At 39.6% G+C, this 19,468-nt stretch overlaps 2 protein-coding genes across 5 annotated transcripts in view; both read right to left on the bottom strand.

Moving 5' to 3' along the window:
- LOC119492345 (probable E3 ubiquitin-protein ligase HECTD4) overlaps positions 1-7,255 on the bottom strand; it is a 37,934-nt gene extending 30,679 nt beyond the window's left edge. For all 3 annotated transcript variants that reach the window (XM_037776711.1, XM_037776714.1, XM_037776712.1), the window contains exons 1-4: positions 6,574-7,255; positions 1,945-2,498; positions 428-517; positions 213-340 (exon numbers count right to left, since the gene is read on the bottom strand). In XM_037776711.1, coding sequence (XP_037632639.1) covers positions 213-340; positions 428-517; positions 1,945-2,498; positions 6,574-6,720 — 919 coding nt within the window. In that variant the 5' untranslated portion in view covers positions 6,721-7,255. The remainder of the gene's footprint in view (positions 1-212; positions 341-427; positions 518-1,944; positions 2,499-6,573) is intronic.
- A 2,902-nt stretch (positions 7,256-10,157) lies between these two features.
- Positions 10,158-18,621, bottom strand: LOC119492284 (group 3 secretory phospholipase A2-like). Of its 2 annotated transcripts, XM_037776629.1 has the most exons (7): positions 18,014-18,620; positions 16,996-17,128; positions 16,177-16,311; positions 14,299-15,260; positions 13,746-13,875; positions 11,075-11,194; positions 10,158-10,924 (listed from the first exon to the last, which is right to left on the bottom strand). In XM_037776629.1, exons 1-7 carry the CDS (start codon positions 18,507-18,509, stop codon positions 10,765-10,767), a joined length of 2,136 nt encoding a protein of 711 aa, XP_037632557.1. In that variant the 5' UTR covers positions 18,510-18,620; the 3' UTR covers positions 10,158-10,764. The 2 variants fall into 2 exon arrangements, with proteins under 2 accessions (XP_037632557.1, XP_037632558.1); XM_037776630.1 differs by lacking the exon at positions 16,177-16,311 and having other exon boundaries at positions 18,014-18,621.
- Positions 18,622-19,468: the final 847 nt, after the last annotated feature.

Raw genomic sequence — 19,468 nt, 5'->3', positions numbered from 1 at the left:
AAATAATCTAAAGGTGAATAAATAGAACAGACAGCAGGCAGTATAATGAGGGGAAATATGACAAGCTGGAAATCTAGATATGTGTACTGTAGAAGACATAATGCATCACTACCACATGAGAGAACTGCATCTACTTTGGCCTGTTATTCATATTTTTGTTTTGTTTTCCAAAATAGAGGCTGATCAACAGAAGTTTCTAAAAGAGATTTTACCTTTACTCTCTGCTCCTCCAGCAGAATTATCAGGTGTGGGCAGCATGTCCTCAAAACCCCAGGACACACTGTGTTTCCCCCCCAGGAGGCAGGATGGAGAGCCTGGGCCTCCTTCCAGGACCAAAAGTCTGAAGCAGGAGAGATGCAGGGTGGTTACATGTCGGGAGAGCTACTAATAATTATCTTTCAGATGAACCAAAGTACCGCCCTCTCACCTGTACAGGACATCTGACACGGGGAGCTGGCCCAGATCGGTTTGTTTCTGCAGCAGGTGAACTGTGTGGATGAAGGTCTTCAGAGATCCCCTGGAGAATAGTTTGGCAGATTAGTCAGGAGGCCTCAGCATGAAACACAAGTGAAACCTCGTCGTTAAGCATTTCTGGAGCTGTAAGTGGAATAATGCTCAGCTTGAATTATGGAGGGGATCCGATGTAATGTGCTGGGAATTAAAATGCTATGTGTTTTTTGAATCTGAATAAAGAAATCTTTTCCATTAAAATGCAGCAGAGATTATTTTACACTGCGACACTCAGCAGGGTGTAATGAGCAACCTACTTAAGTTTGTGCAGTGCTCATTTACTGCTTCGCCTCATCCAAGACTGAACTATTAACTGAACACATTCAAGTAATTCTATATTCAGGGTGAAGATCTATGCAAGAAGAGGTCTACTGAAGTGCTATTCTGGCATTCTCTGATGAAAAAGAAGCGAGGTTTGTAACTACAGCTTTGAAAAACAATCTTCAACTGGGCATAAAAACAAAATGGAGGGATAGGTAACAACAAGATGATATTGATTACACTGTCTACAGTGTTACTGGGAGACTGGTGTAGTCCAGGGAAATACTGCCATGTGCTCTGCTGTACAGGAAATGTATGTATGTTTGATTCACTACTTAGTTCCACAGGCGACAGACACAGATGAGTCACGTGTCCCCTTCTCCATCTCACTATATCTACATCTTATCAACAACTGATGTCAAAGCACATGGCTACGCAGTCTTTTTGCTTACTTAATACTCTCACATTGTGAATTCACTAACCGACCCCGTCAGAGGTGAGGGGGAGTAAAGCTGATAGCTCTTTAATTAGCTCCCACTGTCTGTGAAAAAAAGGCACCGGGGCTGGATGGTTCCCCCACAACAAAGAGCTCTCAGCCTCAACAGAGGCTGAACAAAGAGTGGAGAGTTCTGGTTTTGACAAGTCAAGATCAGTTGTCACCAGCAGAAGCCAGAGTTCAGGCACAAATGCAACAAAATACAACAAGCACATTCTGCTCTTCTGAAAAACACAAAAAAAATATTGCCACTGAGCTGGCAGGGAGCAGGAAAGTCTGTTTATACGCACTAATTTAAGGATATATTAAAATATCAATCACCAAATGTTCAGCTACTCCTTTATCTAATAGTGCAAACATCAAAGTGAGACCGCTTCAGTGTGTGTTGGATGGTTTTGAGCATTGAATCAGGCATGACTCACTGATTGCTTGAGAGAAGAGTTACTAATGAAGTAACTCAGTGGTGTTTTCACTAAGATACTTTGTTCATCACGACTGCTTTTACTTCTAAATGAGTTCTTTTTCTTACTGTATAAAGTAACAATAGGTCTTCTGTAAAGTGTTTGGCTACTCTAATGACCCTCACTGAATATTGTTGGTCCAATATACTGTCTACAAGTGCCAACAAAGGGATCCTAAGCATCATGGGACGGCAAGGAGAGAATGTATGACCTTACCTGGCGCAGGCAAGTGCCACGAGTGCTGCAGCAGCGTTTTCCCTCTGTCTGTGCGTGTGGAGGATCTGCGTCTGAGCCTGTCCCTGCGGCTGGCCTGACGCCTGAGCGCCATCTTCCAGCCAGGAGCAGAGCAGCCCCTCCAGGCCGTTGAGGCAGTCAGCGGGCTCTTTGCTGAGGCTGAGCGGCTGGCAGTCCCGGAGGCAGGATAGCAGTACCTCTGCTGTGACACCGCAGAGCGCCGGGTCACTGCGAGTCTGGGACTGCAAGAGGGGAAAGACCAGCAGCAGGCCGACACGGGAGGTGAAGGGCGCCTGCTCGGGTTGCTGGAGCAGACCTTGTCTTTTGAGCAAGGCCAAGGTCTCCTCGTCAGCCCCTCCGGTCCCCTCTCGGTCCTGCTGTTCCTCCAGGGCCAACTGTCGCTGCGCCCCCCACAGGCCACGCAGAGCGTTGAGACGGTACTCCAGCAGACGCGCATATGCATTGCTCTGATTCCCACAGACAGCACGCAGACGCTCAGCAAGCTCTACCGGGTTCTTTGTCTCAAATGTTAGAATCTGGAGGACGGGGGCAGATAGCAAAGAAGAAAAGAAGGAAAAGTTAACATTAGCAGCAGTCAAAATTGTGACAAATTGTCTGCACCTTTTAGAAAAGAATAAACTTTAGAGATGGCAGACAGAGGACACCATGTGATTCCTGGCCTTGTCTCTCTGATGCAAATTACATTTTCCACCTCAGAGGGAATATTCACTCAGAAATATGAATTCAAATATAGAAGAAGAGCACAGCAGTGGGGAATTTAAATTTAACTGACATGAATTTGAATTTGGGGTTGTGAAAAACGTTCTACTTCACCTGATTTACCTAATTTCTCAAACATTTGGCTTTATCCATAGCCTACATGCTTACACAGCAAGATGATAAAATCTTTTTTGAACTGCCGTCTTTAAACCAAAAAAATGGTAAGGGCTGGTCTACCGTCAGTAGAGTCAACAACAACCAGTTTGTCCACAAGGTGTATTATATTGTAGGCTAATATGCAGCCAACATTTTAGTTTAAAACTAAGCTAATTATTTCTAACATGGCTTTAATTTATCGGTAGAACTTACAGCATTTCCACAGTACAACTATGAATCACTTCCACATGATAAACCCTTATGTCTACGGTTCCTTGGACTATGAAATAATGGCCAGAGAGATAGCAGAAGGCACATTTGGGATAGCCTATCACAAGTGAAACAATGTGCTTCATGTGCACTTAGGCAGCATTTCAGATATTGATTACACTCTGTGGCCCACGAACCATGGACTAGGAAAAAAAATCCATTATACCATTTAGGAGGCACAATTTGTATTGATTCAATTTCAGAAATGCTACTAATGTTACAGTAACACTCCTTAACTGGATGCTGGGCCTTCTCCACCTTGCTCTGCAAAACACTGCTGCATGTGGATAAAAATAGTCAGCATCACAAACACCTACGAAAACAGCAATGGATGACCAGACTAGTCAGTCTTAAAGCTCGACATGGAGAAGGCCGGAAATGGAGAGAATCAGAATTGAACCTAGAATAAAAGGACAGACATATGTTTTGTTATGAGCTATGACCTACCATACGTGGGAGGTTGACAACAACAAACACGGCTACTCTATTTCTATTTCACGTGCTTTATAAATGTGAGAAAATCCAGATTTTCCACCATAATATTAAACATAATTCTCACTTTCTATATTTGTACAAAACAGCCCTAAATTCATGCATACTGCTAAACCAAACAGTGGTACTATTAGCAACATCTTGTGCATTTTCCCAAGTGAAAAGTCCAGCTGCCATTTATTGTGCCTTCACCAGCACATCCATATTGTCTCTCTGTTCTAGAGTAGCTTAAACAAAAAGCATAAGTTGAGAAGCTGTGTCACTGCATGTCTGTTGTTGAACATTAATGATGAAAAAAACAAAGGGTGAGGGGTTCAAACATGCTCATTCACATTCATCAATTAACCAGTGGATTGTCATCTGTCGAAGCTGCTGATTGAACATATGTACTTATATAAGAACAGCATGTGGCTGATGGCTGAATTGTAAAGTAGCCATCTGCATCTGTCACGTCATAACATAGCTAATAGCGTAATAGATTGCTGATTATGCTACTAATACTAGTACTGAATATGATGTGGCATTGAATTAGAGAATAACAAACTGGTCATTTATAGCACCAGTTCAAAACTTGGTCAATAGGTTAGGATAAAAGAGGTTATGTAGGCTCTATACAACCAGCTGAATGTGTACAGCTGAATGCACCACACTGTACATTGTAAAAATTAAATCAAGCAGGCAGTGTTTGTTGATGAGCACAAAAAGCCTGCGCCGACATGCCACTTGTCCCATCATACAGCTATGAGCTTGACTACTGTTATAGCATGAGTTGGAATATTAGCACATTTATAATAAGAGTGTCTTCAGGATATTAAGATGAACATAAATTAATTTTGAAAGTGTTTTTTTAGCTTGCAATATACTGTCCACATAAAGATATTTTCAAAATATGACATTTGTGCATTTAAGCCTGGAATTTGCACGCATACCCTTTTGTTAAAATTCAATAGATTCAAAACATTGGAAATGTACCAACATATTTTATTTTATCCACTGAAGTGCAATGAAGTAGAGATCCTGAATTGGGAATGGTTGGTTGCAGGTGTGAACTCTTGTAAAGGTAAATACATGAGACTCAATTCACATGGATGACCTATACATGTTATTTCATCAAATTTGGTTAAAATAGTAATGCTAATCTAAATGAACCATCCAGCAATGACACTAGTTAGATAAGAGTACTACCCATAGTATAGCTAACATAGGGTATCATTGATTTAAGTGGTTAACCATCACTGTCAGCCACTCTCCAGTATTCATTATTATCTACCTCCGACCAGGCATTAGACAGACCCCAGCTCATGTGACATGAGTACTGCATCAAATGTACTCTACAGACTGGTGGATACTACTAGCTCTAGCTTTATTACATGGTACAGAAGCGAAATATCGAGGATGTAACATTGTTAGCTCGAAGTTTCCATCGGCATCACTGTAAAGTCTCTGCAATCTAACAACATAGACACATCCGGTTTCCAGATTTTGCCTTCAAAATAAAAGCCTGCATTCAAGATAAAAAAAACATATACTGCACCTTATATTAGGGCAGATTAAACTTTAACACTGACATTAAAAATACTTTCTGCCTTGCACGAGGCACAAAACATATTTTAAGTCCGGGGCTACTTGATAATTGTAACAGAATAAATGTGGAAAACATTGATTTTAAAAAGGTGTGCAGAAACCCGTACGGGCCATAAACAGCATATAACCACTGTTTAACATCTAACATCTCACATGAAACTGTTTCTTTGTGGTAAGAGAACAAGAATACAGGACATGAGTCATGCAAGCATTTTTTATGATCACTGTAGAGTATGCTACACTTGCAGTGATCATAAAACACTTGAGACGAAGTGGTGTAGCTGCACTTCCACTATTCAAATACCAGGAGGAGAGCTTCGTCATCTTCAATTATCACAAAAAAACACTGGTCTCCACACTGCCATTTGTAGATCCAATCAGATGTTCACTGTGTGGTGCAATCTGAGAAGTTGCCTGCCTCAGAAGGCTGCTGCTGCACTGGCAGTACTAATAAAGTTGAAGCTACTGCAACTTGACACCTGAGGTACAGGGATAACATGCAGTGTATCTATGCACACCCTCATATGCAGTTATTTTAAAACAATATTAGCTATAAAATCAAATACATGACTCGAACATACCATTAAAAGAAACTATATAAACTTAAAGGTCCCATATTATGCTCATTTTCAGGTTCATACTTGTATTTTAGTTTTTTACTAGAACATGTTTACATGCTTCAATGTTAAAAAAAAACTTTATTTTTCTCATACTGTCTGTCTGAATATGCCTGTATTTACCCTCTGTCTGAAATGCTCCGTTTTAGTACATTTCAATGGAATGGCAACGAAATTGCGTTGTTGAGCAACAGTTATGGTCCATGTTTACTTCCTGTCAGCTGAAATCATTCGCATACACTCCAACCGAAAATAAACTGGGACACATTTTATAATGTTTACGTTTAAAACTGTGATATTGTATATTTGTGACATCACAAATGGACAGAAATCCTGACAGCTTGTTTCAAAATGCACAGTTTCTGAATACGAGCTGTGTGTATTTCTCTGTAGATTAGGCGTTTTGATACTTTCACAGTATTTATACAGCACTTAAACCTGCTTTATAATATAAAAGCTATGAAAATGTCACTTTTTACAATATGGGACCTTTAAATAACCATTAACACATGGTTTGCATTTGTGATTTAGATTACAGAGGGACTTATATTTTGAAAGGGATGGCAGGAAGTGAATTGGGAACAGTCGCTTCCTTGACAGCTGGTCAATAACATGCAAGCAGGAAACATGCTAACGTTATCACTAAGGGTGTGCTGCAAGCTGACAGTGAAAACACACATTTATACATTAAAATAAACATGTATCATAGCAGTGAGTGTGTGATTCTATATATATAAACCTATATATGTGTGTGAGATGTCTTTAAACCCACCTCTTGCTCTGTATCGCCCTGCTCCGACACTCCGATCTCACTGGGCAGCTCGGCCAGATCTGTGACCCGAATGAGTCCGTCGTGGAGGAAAATGGTCTCCTCCTTCACCGAAAGCCACTGGGACGAATCCACAGCCCCGGAGCCCATCGCTCTCCTCTCCTCCTCCGACTCCGACAGTGATGCCAAAGGGGTCGAACATTAAAAATTCAGTGACAAGAATGACAGAAAACGCCCTAGTTTAGCCACCTAGCTAAGTAGAAGAGAGAACTACAACACCATGACTACAGTTGTCTTGGTGATGGCGGTTGCAGACTAACGGTAACTAACGGTGAGCAGACAGTAGTAGCAGCTCCGCTTCACACAACATGGGCTGGTCGTGTCGTGCTAGTTAGCTGCTAGCTCGGTTAGCTCGAAGCTAACTTACCGTACAGTCTCGTTTTAACGTTACCGAGCAGAGTGGGCGTGACACACCGTATTAAATCCGTTACTGTCCGTTAAAACGACACGTCTTGTTCAGGCGGAAGACTTCATGCTCCTTGTTTTGCAGTGTTTAGATGGTGAACGCAGGCAGGCCCCGGGAGGAGGAGGAGGTTGTGTTGTGTGTCAGTGAAGCTGGAGATGAAGATAATGAGAGTCCACCAGCTGTCAGTGAGACGCCATGTTTCCAAGGCCAACGAGCTGCTCCCAGCATGCACCGCGGGGCCAGAATAAAAGCTGTCAAAAATTCATGAGTTGGTTTTTGAGTGTTTTAACACAACACAACTTATTCATGTTATAATAACATAAATATGTCTAGCTATAATTATTATTATTTATAATTATTCAAATTTTAATTATTACCTTTAATCTGTGTCACACAGAAATATAAATTAATTACTGATATAATTATCCTTATCAAAATATATATGTTTTATCAATCCAGAATACCAATTCATTACTTATAATATAAATTAATCACAATACCAATTCGTTACTTACATATTTATCTTAATCATAAGATAAATTTGTCTAACTATAATTATTATTATTTATAATTATTCTAACTATAATTATTACCTTTAATCTGTGTCACAAATAAATATAAATTAATTACTGATATAATTATCCTTATCTAAATATATATTTTTTTATCAATCCAGAATACCAATTCATTACCCATAATATAACTTAATCACAATACCAATTCGTTACTTACATATTTATCTTAATCATAAGATAAATTTGTCTAACTATAATTATTATTATTTATAATTATTCTAACTATAATTATTACCTTTAATCTGTGTCACACAGAAATATAAATTAATTACTAATATAATTATCCTTATCAAAATATAATTGTTTTTATCAATCCAGAATACCAATTCATTACTTATAATATAAATTAATCACAATACCAATTCGTTACTTACATATTTATCTTAATCATAAGATAAGGTGAAAGTTATATTGTAGTTTAGAGGTTATGTTGTACAAGATGATAAACTTCAAGGATGGGAAAAGGAGTCATAGTTTATTTTTACTATTTGTACTGAACATTAAGACCACAATGGAGATAACTGTCGTCCTTGACATGTGTGATAATGTACTCTCTAACTTTAATAGATAGATAGATAGATAGATAGATAGATAGATAGATAGATAGATAGATAGTAACTTTATTGATCCCGAGGGAAATTCAAGTTTCCAGCATCACAGTTCCATAGTGCAAAACATGTTAGTAAAAAGGCAGGAAAAAAGTTAGTAGTGCAAAGTACAAAGTACAAAAAAAATATACCAGATATAAAAATACAAGGAGATGAAGAAAACTGAATATACTGCAGGGTAACAGCTGTGATACACAACTATTAAAAGTGAATAATGTCAAACAAGCTTTTTAAGTACAATTAAAAGCAAAATAAAAAACATAGAGGTGACTATCAAGTTACCAATTTACATACTTGGTTATAATCACCCTATAAATAATGAAATAAAAACATTTCGTTCTTTTAATACATCCATGGAGTCCCCCAGCTGTCAGTGCGACGCCTTGGACAGTTATCATGTAGTTTAGAGGTTATGCTGTACAATATGATAAACTTTCAAGGATGGGAAAAGGAGTCATAGTTTATCTTTACTATTTGTACTGAACATTAAGACCACAATAGAGATAACTGTCATCCTTGACATGCAGGTATGTGATAATGTACTCTCTATACTTTAATGTTAAACAAGCTTTTTAAGTGCAATTAAAAGCAAAATAAAAAACATAGAGGTGACTATCAAGTTACCAATTTACATTTTACATTTACTTTTTGACATCTCCTCTGTCTGAGTTGAACACGTGCAATGTAAATCTACTGTTACGGACATGTGCAATAACCCGTTGGTCACTTTTGTGTCACTTTTGTGCAATGTAAATACTTTAATCTACTGTTACGGATATGTGCAATAACATATGCTGATCACTCTGTGCAATAATTATATGATGCTGCGCAATAATTATATAATTATCTGACGGACACTTTGTGTAATAATCTGGCAAAACTGTCATCTCATCAATATACATATTGTATTTTTATATTTTATATTATATTATCTTTTATATACTTTTTATATTTATATTGCACTATCTCTTTTTTATTGTATTATCTTCTCATTAGCACCTATGGGATTGTCACAATCTAATTTCATTGTACTCCACAATGATAATAAAAGGCTTGAATCTTGAATCTTGAATCTTGAATCTTGAATACTTGGTTATAATCCCCTTATAAATGTCTACAATTACGTAAAAGCTAAAAAAAAAAAAAAAAACATTTTTACATTTTGAACATCCTATCAGAATCAGAATCAGAATCAGAATCAGAATTGTGTTTATTGCCAGGTGTAAGAGATTTACACTAGGAATTTGCTTTGGTTATGTTGGTGCAAGTCAAACAGTATAATAACAAAAGAATAGATAAAAACGTTAGAATAAAATAGAATTAAAAAAATTGAAAAATTGAAATTTTAAGAATATACAATATACAAAATAAGCTATAAACAAAAATAAACATGATATATATAGATAGTGCAAATATTGCCGGAGTGCAAACGATCAGGTATCAGAGGGAGAGAGAGGGATACAGTAGGGGGTGTTATTTAGAGTGTATGAAAGAGGGGGAGAGCCAGTGTTGGCGAGGCAATAGTGTGTGTGTGTGTGAGGGAGATACAGTCACGGGGGGGCAGAGGGGCTGTTCAAGAGCCCCACTGCCATGGGGAAAAAAACTGTTTTTATGGCGTGAGGTTTTGGTCCTGATGGACCTTAACCTCCTGCCAGATGGCAGAGTCTGGAAGAGATGGTGTCCGGGATGGGAGGGGTCAGCCACAATCTTCCCTGTTATAACATCTTTAAAAGCTCAAGATGACAAAAAAGAATCACACCCTAATACCGCTAAATACTGAAACCTGACCATGGTGACATTTTTGTTGAGGTAAATATCTAATGAGTATAGTTGAACAGGAATGGACCTTTGAATTCATTTCAAACAACTGATGCATCCAATTTCCATATAGGCTACAATAAGAATACATGTCTAAAAAAACACTGATGCAACACATTGTAAGAGCTGGAGTTTATGAAATGAAATGGCAGATGAAGTGCACATTGAACCGGTTGCAGTCCTCACGAAACATTTTGGATCAGGGATGTTTTATAAATGTAGCAAAACATATACTGAAGTGTAACAATATTTGTTTCCATTAATGAATAATTATTCCTAGTTGTAAAGTAAACCAAGAATTTGTTGTTGGACTTAGCAGTATGGACTATATCTCGATATTTTTCCTTACTTAATCAATATGCAGTGCAGGTAATAAGATGCCACCCTGTGATCATTTTGAAAAATACTCTTGACATATGATTTTAAATCAATTAATAAATTCAATCAGAAACAAGAAATAAATTATTTGATTACATTTTCAATGCACAATCTGATGGTTTGCATTTTTAATTACAGATCTTTATAAATATATTAAATTTACATGATTGGCATACTTACAAATATTACATATTCAAGGGTTTAAGTCCTTGAATGTTTTCCAACGCACTGCCATTTTACACCATCAGAGAGAAACAGAAAACGCTGCATGAAATGTAAAGCTTATCAAATTCATTGTCGCTGCTCACAGAAGCTTATAGTCTAAAATCGTGTGAGCTGTGCCATAACATCAGCTTCTCTTTTCTAGCCTTAGGCATCGCTTATAAAGACGAGTAGGGATCCCTCTTCTTCTGTCATTGCCTGAATTTCGCACCCCAGCAGTGTCTTTTTCCTCTATCATCTTAAGCGCTTGAAGTAGGTCAGAGGCTTTAGTGAAGCCTCCAGAACAGCTAGAAAAAGAAACATAAAAAGTGTCAGAAACAGAACACCAACCTGATAATCTGTTATAAACTGAGTTAGCACATTAGACAGGAGACTGGCACAGCTGTAACCAAAAGTTGTCTAAGATTAACATGAATAAGCTAATCAGAGCTTAAAACCTTTTTCTGCGGCGGCATTTCTTCTCCTTTGGCAGTTTAAAGCAGTATTGAGAGACGAAGTCCATCAGGAGCTTGGGGAGTATACTGGGTCGCTTGAAGCTTTCAATCTGAACAGCCAAGCTGTAACATTGACAAAAAGACCAGCAGAGGACATTTATAACCTTGCATACAGAAATAAAGTGAGCAACACGGCAGGAATGAAACAATAGAGTGTGACGTATATGCAATATGCATATGTGAGTGACTCAGAGAGGCAGGCAAAGAAAGGGAAGGGCTGCCTCATTCCATATAACATGCTGCTGTACATAGGAATGAGCTATAATAGTTTTACCATGCAAGTGTGAGTGGTGCAACAAATTAGTAGGAGTCACAATACATAATCAGACATCACTAAAACATAGGATGGTAACCTGCTATCATTCCAAAAAGTCTAGGGCTGCGTTCCAAATCCCATACTTTTTCTTTTTACTGTACATACTGCAGTTGCCCTTACAAAGTACATACTACTGTTGCATGCAGTATGCATATAATTGGGACATACTACTTTGTCATTACATTGCACCTTGAACTTTGACCCTCTTGCTCATATATCTGCTGTGCAGAGAATTGTGGGTCAGAATAGCCAGAAAAAATACAGCATTTGACATACTATGTTTTGGGATATACCAAATCTTTTCTGGCATACTAAATCGTATGGTAGTATGAGTATTGGAGCGCACAGCCGGTCGCATTCCTCTGAGCAGTGAATATATGAGCAAGAGGGTCAAAGTTTGTGCAATGTTATGATGAAGTAGTATGTACTGCATACAATTGGGACAATGTTATAATAAAGTTGCATGTCCCTACTTTATAAGGGCAGCTGCAGTATGTTTTGAAGTAAAAAGAAAAAGTATGTGATTTGGAATGCAGCACAGGCCTTTTTTACAGCAGTCATGCTGACTAATGGTGCCTTCAAATGAAACTCGTGAGCTCATGTTTACAACATGGCAAGTCGTGTACACAATATGCTTGGCATTCAATTGGTTAAGTCGTGAGAACACCGCTGCTAAAGAACGGGGTCTAGAAGTCACAGACACTAATAATTTAGCAAGCAAGCAAGCGGGTAACATAATCCAGAAAATGCAAAGTCATAATGACAGAGGAAAAAGATGAGGCCATTGGGGATATCAACATTTTCCTCAGACATATTATAGAATTATGAAGAAAAACAATATACGACTAAAATTACAATATATTCACTTATTATGCACCGAAAAATGGACTTCCATGGCCTCCGCCATTTCTGACAACGTCAACAAACACGCCACAACTCGTGAACTCAGAGCTTTCAGAAACTTTCCACTTACGAAGTCATGAATACGACATAAGGGGTGCGTTCATATGGACTCTTTTCGTGGACACGGTAAACACGACCCCATTTGAAGGCACCATAATTATAAAAGGAAAACCACAGGTCTAATTAATAACATTAATGCTTCAGCTTCAGGGGCCTTGTATTGACCTTTTTCATATCAGCCACTTTGACTTGTCGTTCCGTAACACCAGCAGACACACAGGTGTAACATTAAAGGTGGTCCAGTATGCCATTGAGCTAGTATGCACAATGCGAGGGCTCTCCAACTGGCAGAGCTAAATGTTATGCGGCACCATCGTTAATGTTATTAATTACACCTGTGCTTTTCCAGCTGTGCCGTGTCAGAGTATATAGTGCTAAGAAGGTTTATTGTGCATGCTGGTTTACTGTGACACTGTCCTGGCTTACTGGGCTACTTAATTGAATGAAGCATCGTTAACGTTATTAGTAACACCTGTGCGTTTTGTTCTATGACAAGTCTGAAAGGCTGCTGAAAAAAAAGGCCTATTGACAGAGACAACAAAGACTTCTAAGTTATTAAAAGAAAATCCTCTTGTTTTATAACCTTGGTCCTGTTGTCATATTTTTGTAAAACACACCTACAGTTTATTATTACACTGTAGAGACTGTAGACATTTTACTTTCAATGGTGCCACCACACAAAAAAAAAACTCCTGTGCTTCATTTAGACGTTATAATGAAGTTGCCCTGGTTACCTCATCTCATTGCAATCCACAGGTCAAACTTGAAGTAGCTCAGGAATGCAAAACACATTCATAATGGAGTATTGGAATAATTGCTTTTAGTTTGGATTGGTTCAAAGGCTGTGTAAGGCTTGTAGTTCCTTGGCCTCAATGGACAAGCTGTTTCCATGGGGGGAGAATAATGTTATGCTGAACTATTGTGGCCAAAACACATAAGAAAACACAAAGTTAAACATTTCTAATAGCCTTGTGTTTTTCTAATATATATATATATATATCTACTGTAGAAGCAGTAAACACAATAGCAGAACACAGGCCTGTCTAATGAAGTAGGATTGCTAAGTTATAAGGACAATTTGTCTGAATAAAACAGAGCCTAAAACAGCCCCTTTAAATATATAACACGGACTGGAGAACAAGATGTGTCCCAGGTTGTTCTCAGTGCAGTTCCTTTGTGTAACAGGCCCCTGGCATATATTTGAATGATTGTAAATGCAGATTTTGTGATATGTGAATATACAAATAAGGGGGGTGGGGGTGGGGGTGGGGGTGGGGGGGGGATGGGGGTGGGGGGGGGGGAATGACAGAAATGCAAAAAAAGCTGTTATGTTACCGGCTGGTGCAATCACAGTGGTAAGCAGTCTTTGAGTCCATGTTCTGGAGATCATACTTCTTCTCCAAAGGATGGATTTTGTATTTACATTCATCCAGATGTTTGAGGCTTCCACACAGGAGTTGATTGTCTGCAAAAAAATAAACACTGGTCATCTCATAAGTAATCGAAGTGTACCCACATTTCTTTAGATGACTAAGCAATTTAAGTCGCCTACTGATGTTGTCATGCTCTGCATCTTTTAGTGAGCCATAATCTGTGATGAACTAGCATTCTGTCCCACCTGTAGGGGGCATAACGAGATAGCGTGGAGGAAGCTTGAGCTCCTTAAAAGAATAATGCCCTGGGCCACCTTTTTTAGATACACTAATCCCACTGGAATTTGTGTGGGCTCTTTCAAGATGCAAGCCCTTATCATCACCTTTTCATAGTGGCAGCATCGCTCACCTTGAAATACTACTGAATAAATAGTTTAATATTTATACTGAAGAGAGGCCTCTTATGCTGCAAAAGGCCCCAGCAGAGTGAGGGTTCATCAGCTGCATGCACTCACCTGTCATATTGTGTAATGCAATGTTTTGCTTCAGGCCTCTCTCTGCATGTGTGCTTTGGGCTGTGGTACCACCCATGGGCTCCTGGCTTGTATTATTCTGTAGTAGAGGAGAATACATCTGCTTTTGAGGCTTGTCATCCTCATGAATGGAGGCTGCTGACATCAGTTTTGTTGTGACTGGCGTTGCAGTAGTACTCCAGAGTCTTTTCAAAGTGTCTTGTTTGGGTGTTTCTGTTGTCTTTTTCAGCCTCAGAGTCCCAGCTGTTGTCACTTTGATTGCTAATCCATATGTAGTTGTTGAGGGTGTAACAGTTGTCACGCGAGGTGTCGCTTTTTCTTCTAGACAACTTTTGCAACGAGGCTGAAAAGTGTCACCTCTCAGAGGCGTCCTGAATCCACAGCAGCGACTTTGTGTTGGACCTTTTTTGCGACTTTCGGTGGTTTTAGTCACTGTTGTGGTGGCTGTCGGTGTCGATTGTGTTGTAGATGTAGACTTTGAGGTCTCCTGTGGTTGAACTTGGCTTCCCTGTGTGGTGTAAGCCAACAGGCCCTTTCTGGTGCTCTTCTTTTTTCCAGCTCTTTTTTTATTTGGCATCAATGTGCTACTTTTAGAAGCATTTAAAAGACCCATTTTCATTGAAGGAGTAGTGGTGAGTGCCCTTGACATCGGGGGAATTTGGGAGGGTGCTGCTGTATACAGTTTCCTGTGTCTTTTACAGCCTTTTCCCTTTTTCCTCCTGGGGTAGAAAGTGTCTCCTCTGGGTGGGTCTCTGGAGCTACACTTACGTTCACTTTTGGGTGACTCTCTGTGCGGATTGATCACAAAGCTTTCGTTTACATGCTGCCCCTCGCTACTTGTTGACTCTTTGCTGTCAGTGTTGTCCCCATATTTGCTTGTAACATCGGCGTAAGGGAGGGGTTTTTTGAAGACGGCATAGGGAGCCTTTTTGGTTACTCTACACCTATAGAGAGTAAACAAGCATGTTAAAACCAAGCCATGGAAAAACTTTATCTGCAACTTCATATAGACCACATTCCTTACATATTTATTCAAGTAAGAAGAGGCGCACTTTGTATTGCCATTTGGGATAATGATCTGTAATTTCAAGGAAGATAATTACATTAAATTCAATAATCAGTCACTCACACCCAAATCTTAAATTATAGTTATTATAGTGTATGCAATACCATTAATGCTAGAATGCTAGGTTAACCATTAATCATTTCTGGTTTGTCAGATTTGTTAGTAACCTGATAGATAAAGTTGTGGAAACAGAGCAGAGGTTTGGCAAAGTGCCCCTCATAATTTTTGTGCGGTTTGGAAAATTGTCAGGCATGTTATTACAGGCAATCTGATGATCTAACCATACCTGCACTTTCCACTGAACAAACTCCTTGTTTTATAATGTGCACATGCTGCTGTGTCTAACAATATATGCAAGTTAAAGAGGACCTATTATGCTATTGTGCTTTTTCCCTTTCCTTTAGTGTGTTATGTAGTTTTTTGTACATGTAAAAGGTCTGAAAAGTTACAAAAGCTCCCCTTACTATGTCACATACAGATTCATTACAATATATCACCCACGACTTGAGAACTACCTTTGCAAAGGTGCACCATATTTTTCTCCCAAGCCACTCAGAGCAAAGTTTTTTTCAAGAGGGGGGCTTAAAGTGACAGTAGCTCAAACAGAGCGTTTCAGACAGAGGGAGAGAAGAGGTGTTGCAGCACAGCCGGTATGAGAAAAATAAAGTGTTTTTTGAACATTTAAACCTGTAAACATGTTTTAGTAAGAAACCCCAAATACAAGTATGCACCTGAAAATGAGCATAATAGGTCCTCTTTACAGCTCAGAGCAACAACGTCAGTGTGTCTCTTACGTTCCCCACCAGTACATCTGAGTGCATCGCCTCCGCTGTTCCAGCTCAAAGCAGGGAACCCGCAGGATGTTGAAGAAGCTGTAGCCCACCATGCTGGAAATGGTATCATTCACACCGAGAAGGCACTGTCGAAACCTGGTGACGTCGGAAAAAGAACAAGCCGAGGTCAAGCGACGGTACAGTCAAAATGAACACGCACACAGCGGGTAAATGTCCTTGAATGGCGCCTCATTTTATCTACACCTTTAGTCTAGACTAAGCAGTTTATAATAACCTTTTTAGCCGGGAGGTGAATTTTTGTCAGTTGCTTGCGAATGAACACCAAGAGTTCGAGGGCAAATATATAACACATGCACCTGTCAGAACTACATGTGAAAGTGAGAATAAAACAGATATATCTGCAGGTTTAATAAAAAGGAGGAATGGTATGCCCAGCGAACACAAAAGTAGCGAGCAACGAGTTCACTCTCGACACATCAAGAGATTATCCGGAGGGCTGATTGCAGTGATATATCACTCCTGGATATAATATTACATGGCCCCAGAATCCCGGTTTACATTTATTGCCATAGTGACAAAATAATATGATGCTAGCATTCCAGAGAGGAGTACACTTTAATTAGTAAGAAGTGAAAATGCACCCTTCCAAAACACTTTCAACAAATTCAGCCTCGGAGCAGGTCTATCCTGACTTGACTATGCTTGCCAGAGAGCATTATGGGGACAGGTCAGCGGGGGATCATGGGAATTCCTGGTTGCAGGAGTTTCCCTGGAGGCGGGGAATAATTGGGCTCAGTATTATTACATTCTGATGCTTACCTTTGGTCACAGTCACAGTGTGAGACAGTGAAGAAGTTGGGGTTGAAGACTCCATAATTCACCGTTAAAGCCTGGATGATGTGCAGGCAGTGGTCGTGCTCACGGCAGCATCGGTCTGCGCTCTCAAACATCCCTGTGCAAGATTTGAATTCAGTCACATATCAAAGGACACTTTGCATGGAAGCAAGTCATGCAGAGGTCTCTTACGTCATTTAAAATCAAAAAGCTTCAAAGGCAGTTAAAATAAAAAATGTGCGGGTTGTAAAACCAAGATCTGAGGCACATCTTTTTGATGTGACTACCATATAAATGTACAGCACACTTTCTAATTCATTTTCTTATGATGTAGGTTTAACTCAATTTATCTTGAATTTTGTGCAACTCATCAGGTTCACTTACACAAAATAATGTCCCAAAAATGTTGTTGGTTTGTGACATGATTTTTACATCAATTACTAACAAAATGTCATATCAATTCATTTCAGCTAAATGTAATTAAATTCAATAAAACTTATTGATACAAGTTATCTTTATACATTGAATCTACAATATGATATCACTTTAAAATATGCAAATGCATCACCTTTTTTAATCTAATGTCAAATACCAGTGATATTGTCTAATATGCTTATGTGGACTTCAGTATTGAAGTTACTGTATGATAAATCTATAAGCAATAGGTAGGCCATGTTGCCAAACCATACCAGTATGCGTCCAGTTAAGATGCTTTCTATTGTGGACCGGTAGAAGTTGGAAGAGGGTTGTTGTGGACATACCAATGTTTCTTTAAACACCTCAAAAAATAGTCTCTGTTGTGCCCTTTTTATGACACAACTGATGTGCAGGGACCAGAAATATGGATGCCTAGGGAACTTGAAGCTGTTGACAATTTCAACAGGAGTGTTATTAATATCAACAGGTGATTGAACAGTTTTAATTCTCCTGAAGTCAATTATAAGCTCCATTAGGAGGGAAAGTGCGTAAAATAATAAAAAAAATCTGAGTTCACTGTCCTCACCTAACTGGTCGTATTCTGCAGCTTTGCTTCCAGTGCCGCACCAAAGCGTCCCTGGGAATATCCAGGCGCGTTTCCTCCGAGTTTTCCTCTCTGTGCCATCATCTCTTCTGGTGCGTCTTTGCGCGCTGGAGGAGACGAGCGCGCCACAGGGAGCATCCGGAGCCAGCAGAGCACTGATATTAAACCTCTTCTGGGTGATTTCTTGACCCTGGGCGCCTCTTCTGTCGCAAAGACTGCGGTATGTTTCCGTGACGAGTGGATCGGTATTCACCTCGCATGTTAGCGGTCGGGTATCCTCAGACCACAGGCTGAGGAACAACCAGCGCACACCGGCTGCGTCCTCTCGCAGGAACGTGACGCGCGTCTGTCCGTCATCCGCACGACTGGACCTGAGGCAGCTGGAGTGACCACCTGACCCCATCACATCACATTGTGTTTTGGATAAAAAGAGCGATGATATGGCGAAAACAACTTGTAGTAGGCACCTGCTTTGCATCTCAGTGTAAAATGGGGGATAAATAATGAATGCAGTAAATTGAAGGATTCAATGAATGTCTGAAGGGACGAGTTATTCCAAATGAAGTGTGGTCTCAGTGTGTTTCTGCACCAGCCGACTTAAAGGCGTCAGTCTCTATCTATAGGAGGAGGGCATGTGTGTGTGGAGAGGTCCTCTCATTGGTCTGCCTTTATGGAGGCTCGTCAGAAATATGATACTACTCACTTTTGCGGGTTTGTGCATGCATGAGTGGTCTGACTCTGACTGTCTTTCAGTTTATAGCAGCGGTTCTCGACCTTCGGTATCCTGAGGCCCACTTCTGATTGTTAAAAACATTTCCGAGGACCACCTTCCCAAATAAATTACAAACTGGGCTCCAACAACATTTTTCCGTTTCAAAACCACTCAACATGTGTGTCACTGCATCCAGGACATATATGCCTGTAAAGGGGAGACTTGTGGGTATACCCACTGAACCCATTTTCATTCAGATATCTTGAGGTCAGGGGTCAAGAGACCCGTCTGAAAATGGCCATGCCAGTTTTCCTCGCCAAAATTTAGTGTATATTTGGAGCGTTATTTAGCCTCCTTTCCCGATAAGATGGTAAGACATGGTTGGAACCAATGAATACTTTAGGTTTTTTAGTTTGCTATGATACCGATAACTTTTAAAACTGAGCCCACTGCAACCTCTGAAAGACAGAATAGCGGCCATCGGATTTTGAAGAGGTTAATCTAACCATTTAGCAGGTCTTCCACGGCCCACTAGGTGGTCCTCTGAGGCCCACCAGTGGTTGAGAATAGCTGGTTTATAGGCATTTTAGAGTATTTTCCAAGTTATAAATTCCAAGTTTAAACAAACTAATCAGTGTGCAGGTGTCAGAATGACGCATTTCAGATTTTGTGCATTTTGTCAACCTAAGGATGTACCCATAGCAAAAGGCTGTGGAAGGACTTGA

This window comes from Sebastes umbrosus, chromosome 8, assembly GCF_015220745.1.
Source record: "Sebastes umbrosus isolate fSebUmb1 chromosome 8, fSebUmb1.pri, whole genome shotgun sequence".
Lineage (NCBI taxonomy): Eukaryota > Metazoa > Chordata > Actinopteri > Perciformes > Sebastidae > Sebastes > Sebastes umbrosus.
The sequence above is the reverse complement of the archived record's forward strand: the minus strand, read 5'-3'. Positions and strand labels throughout refer to the sequence as shown.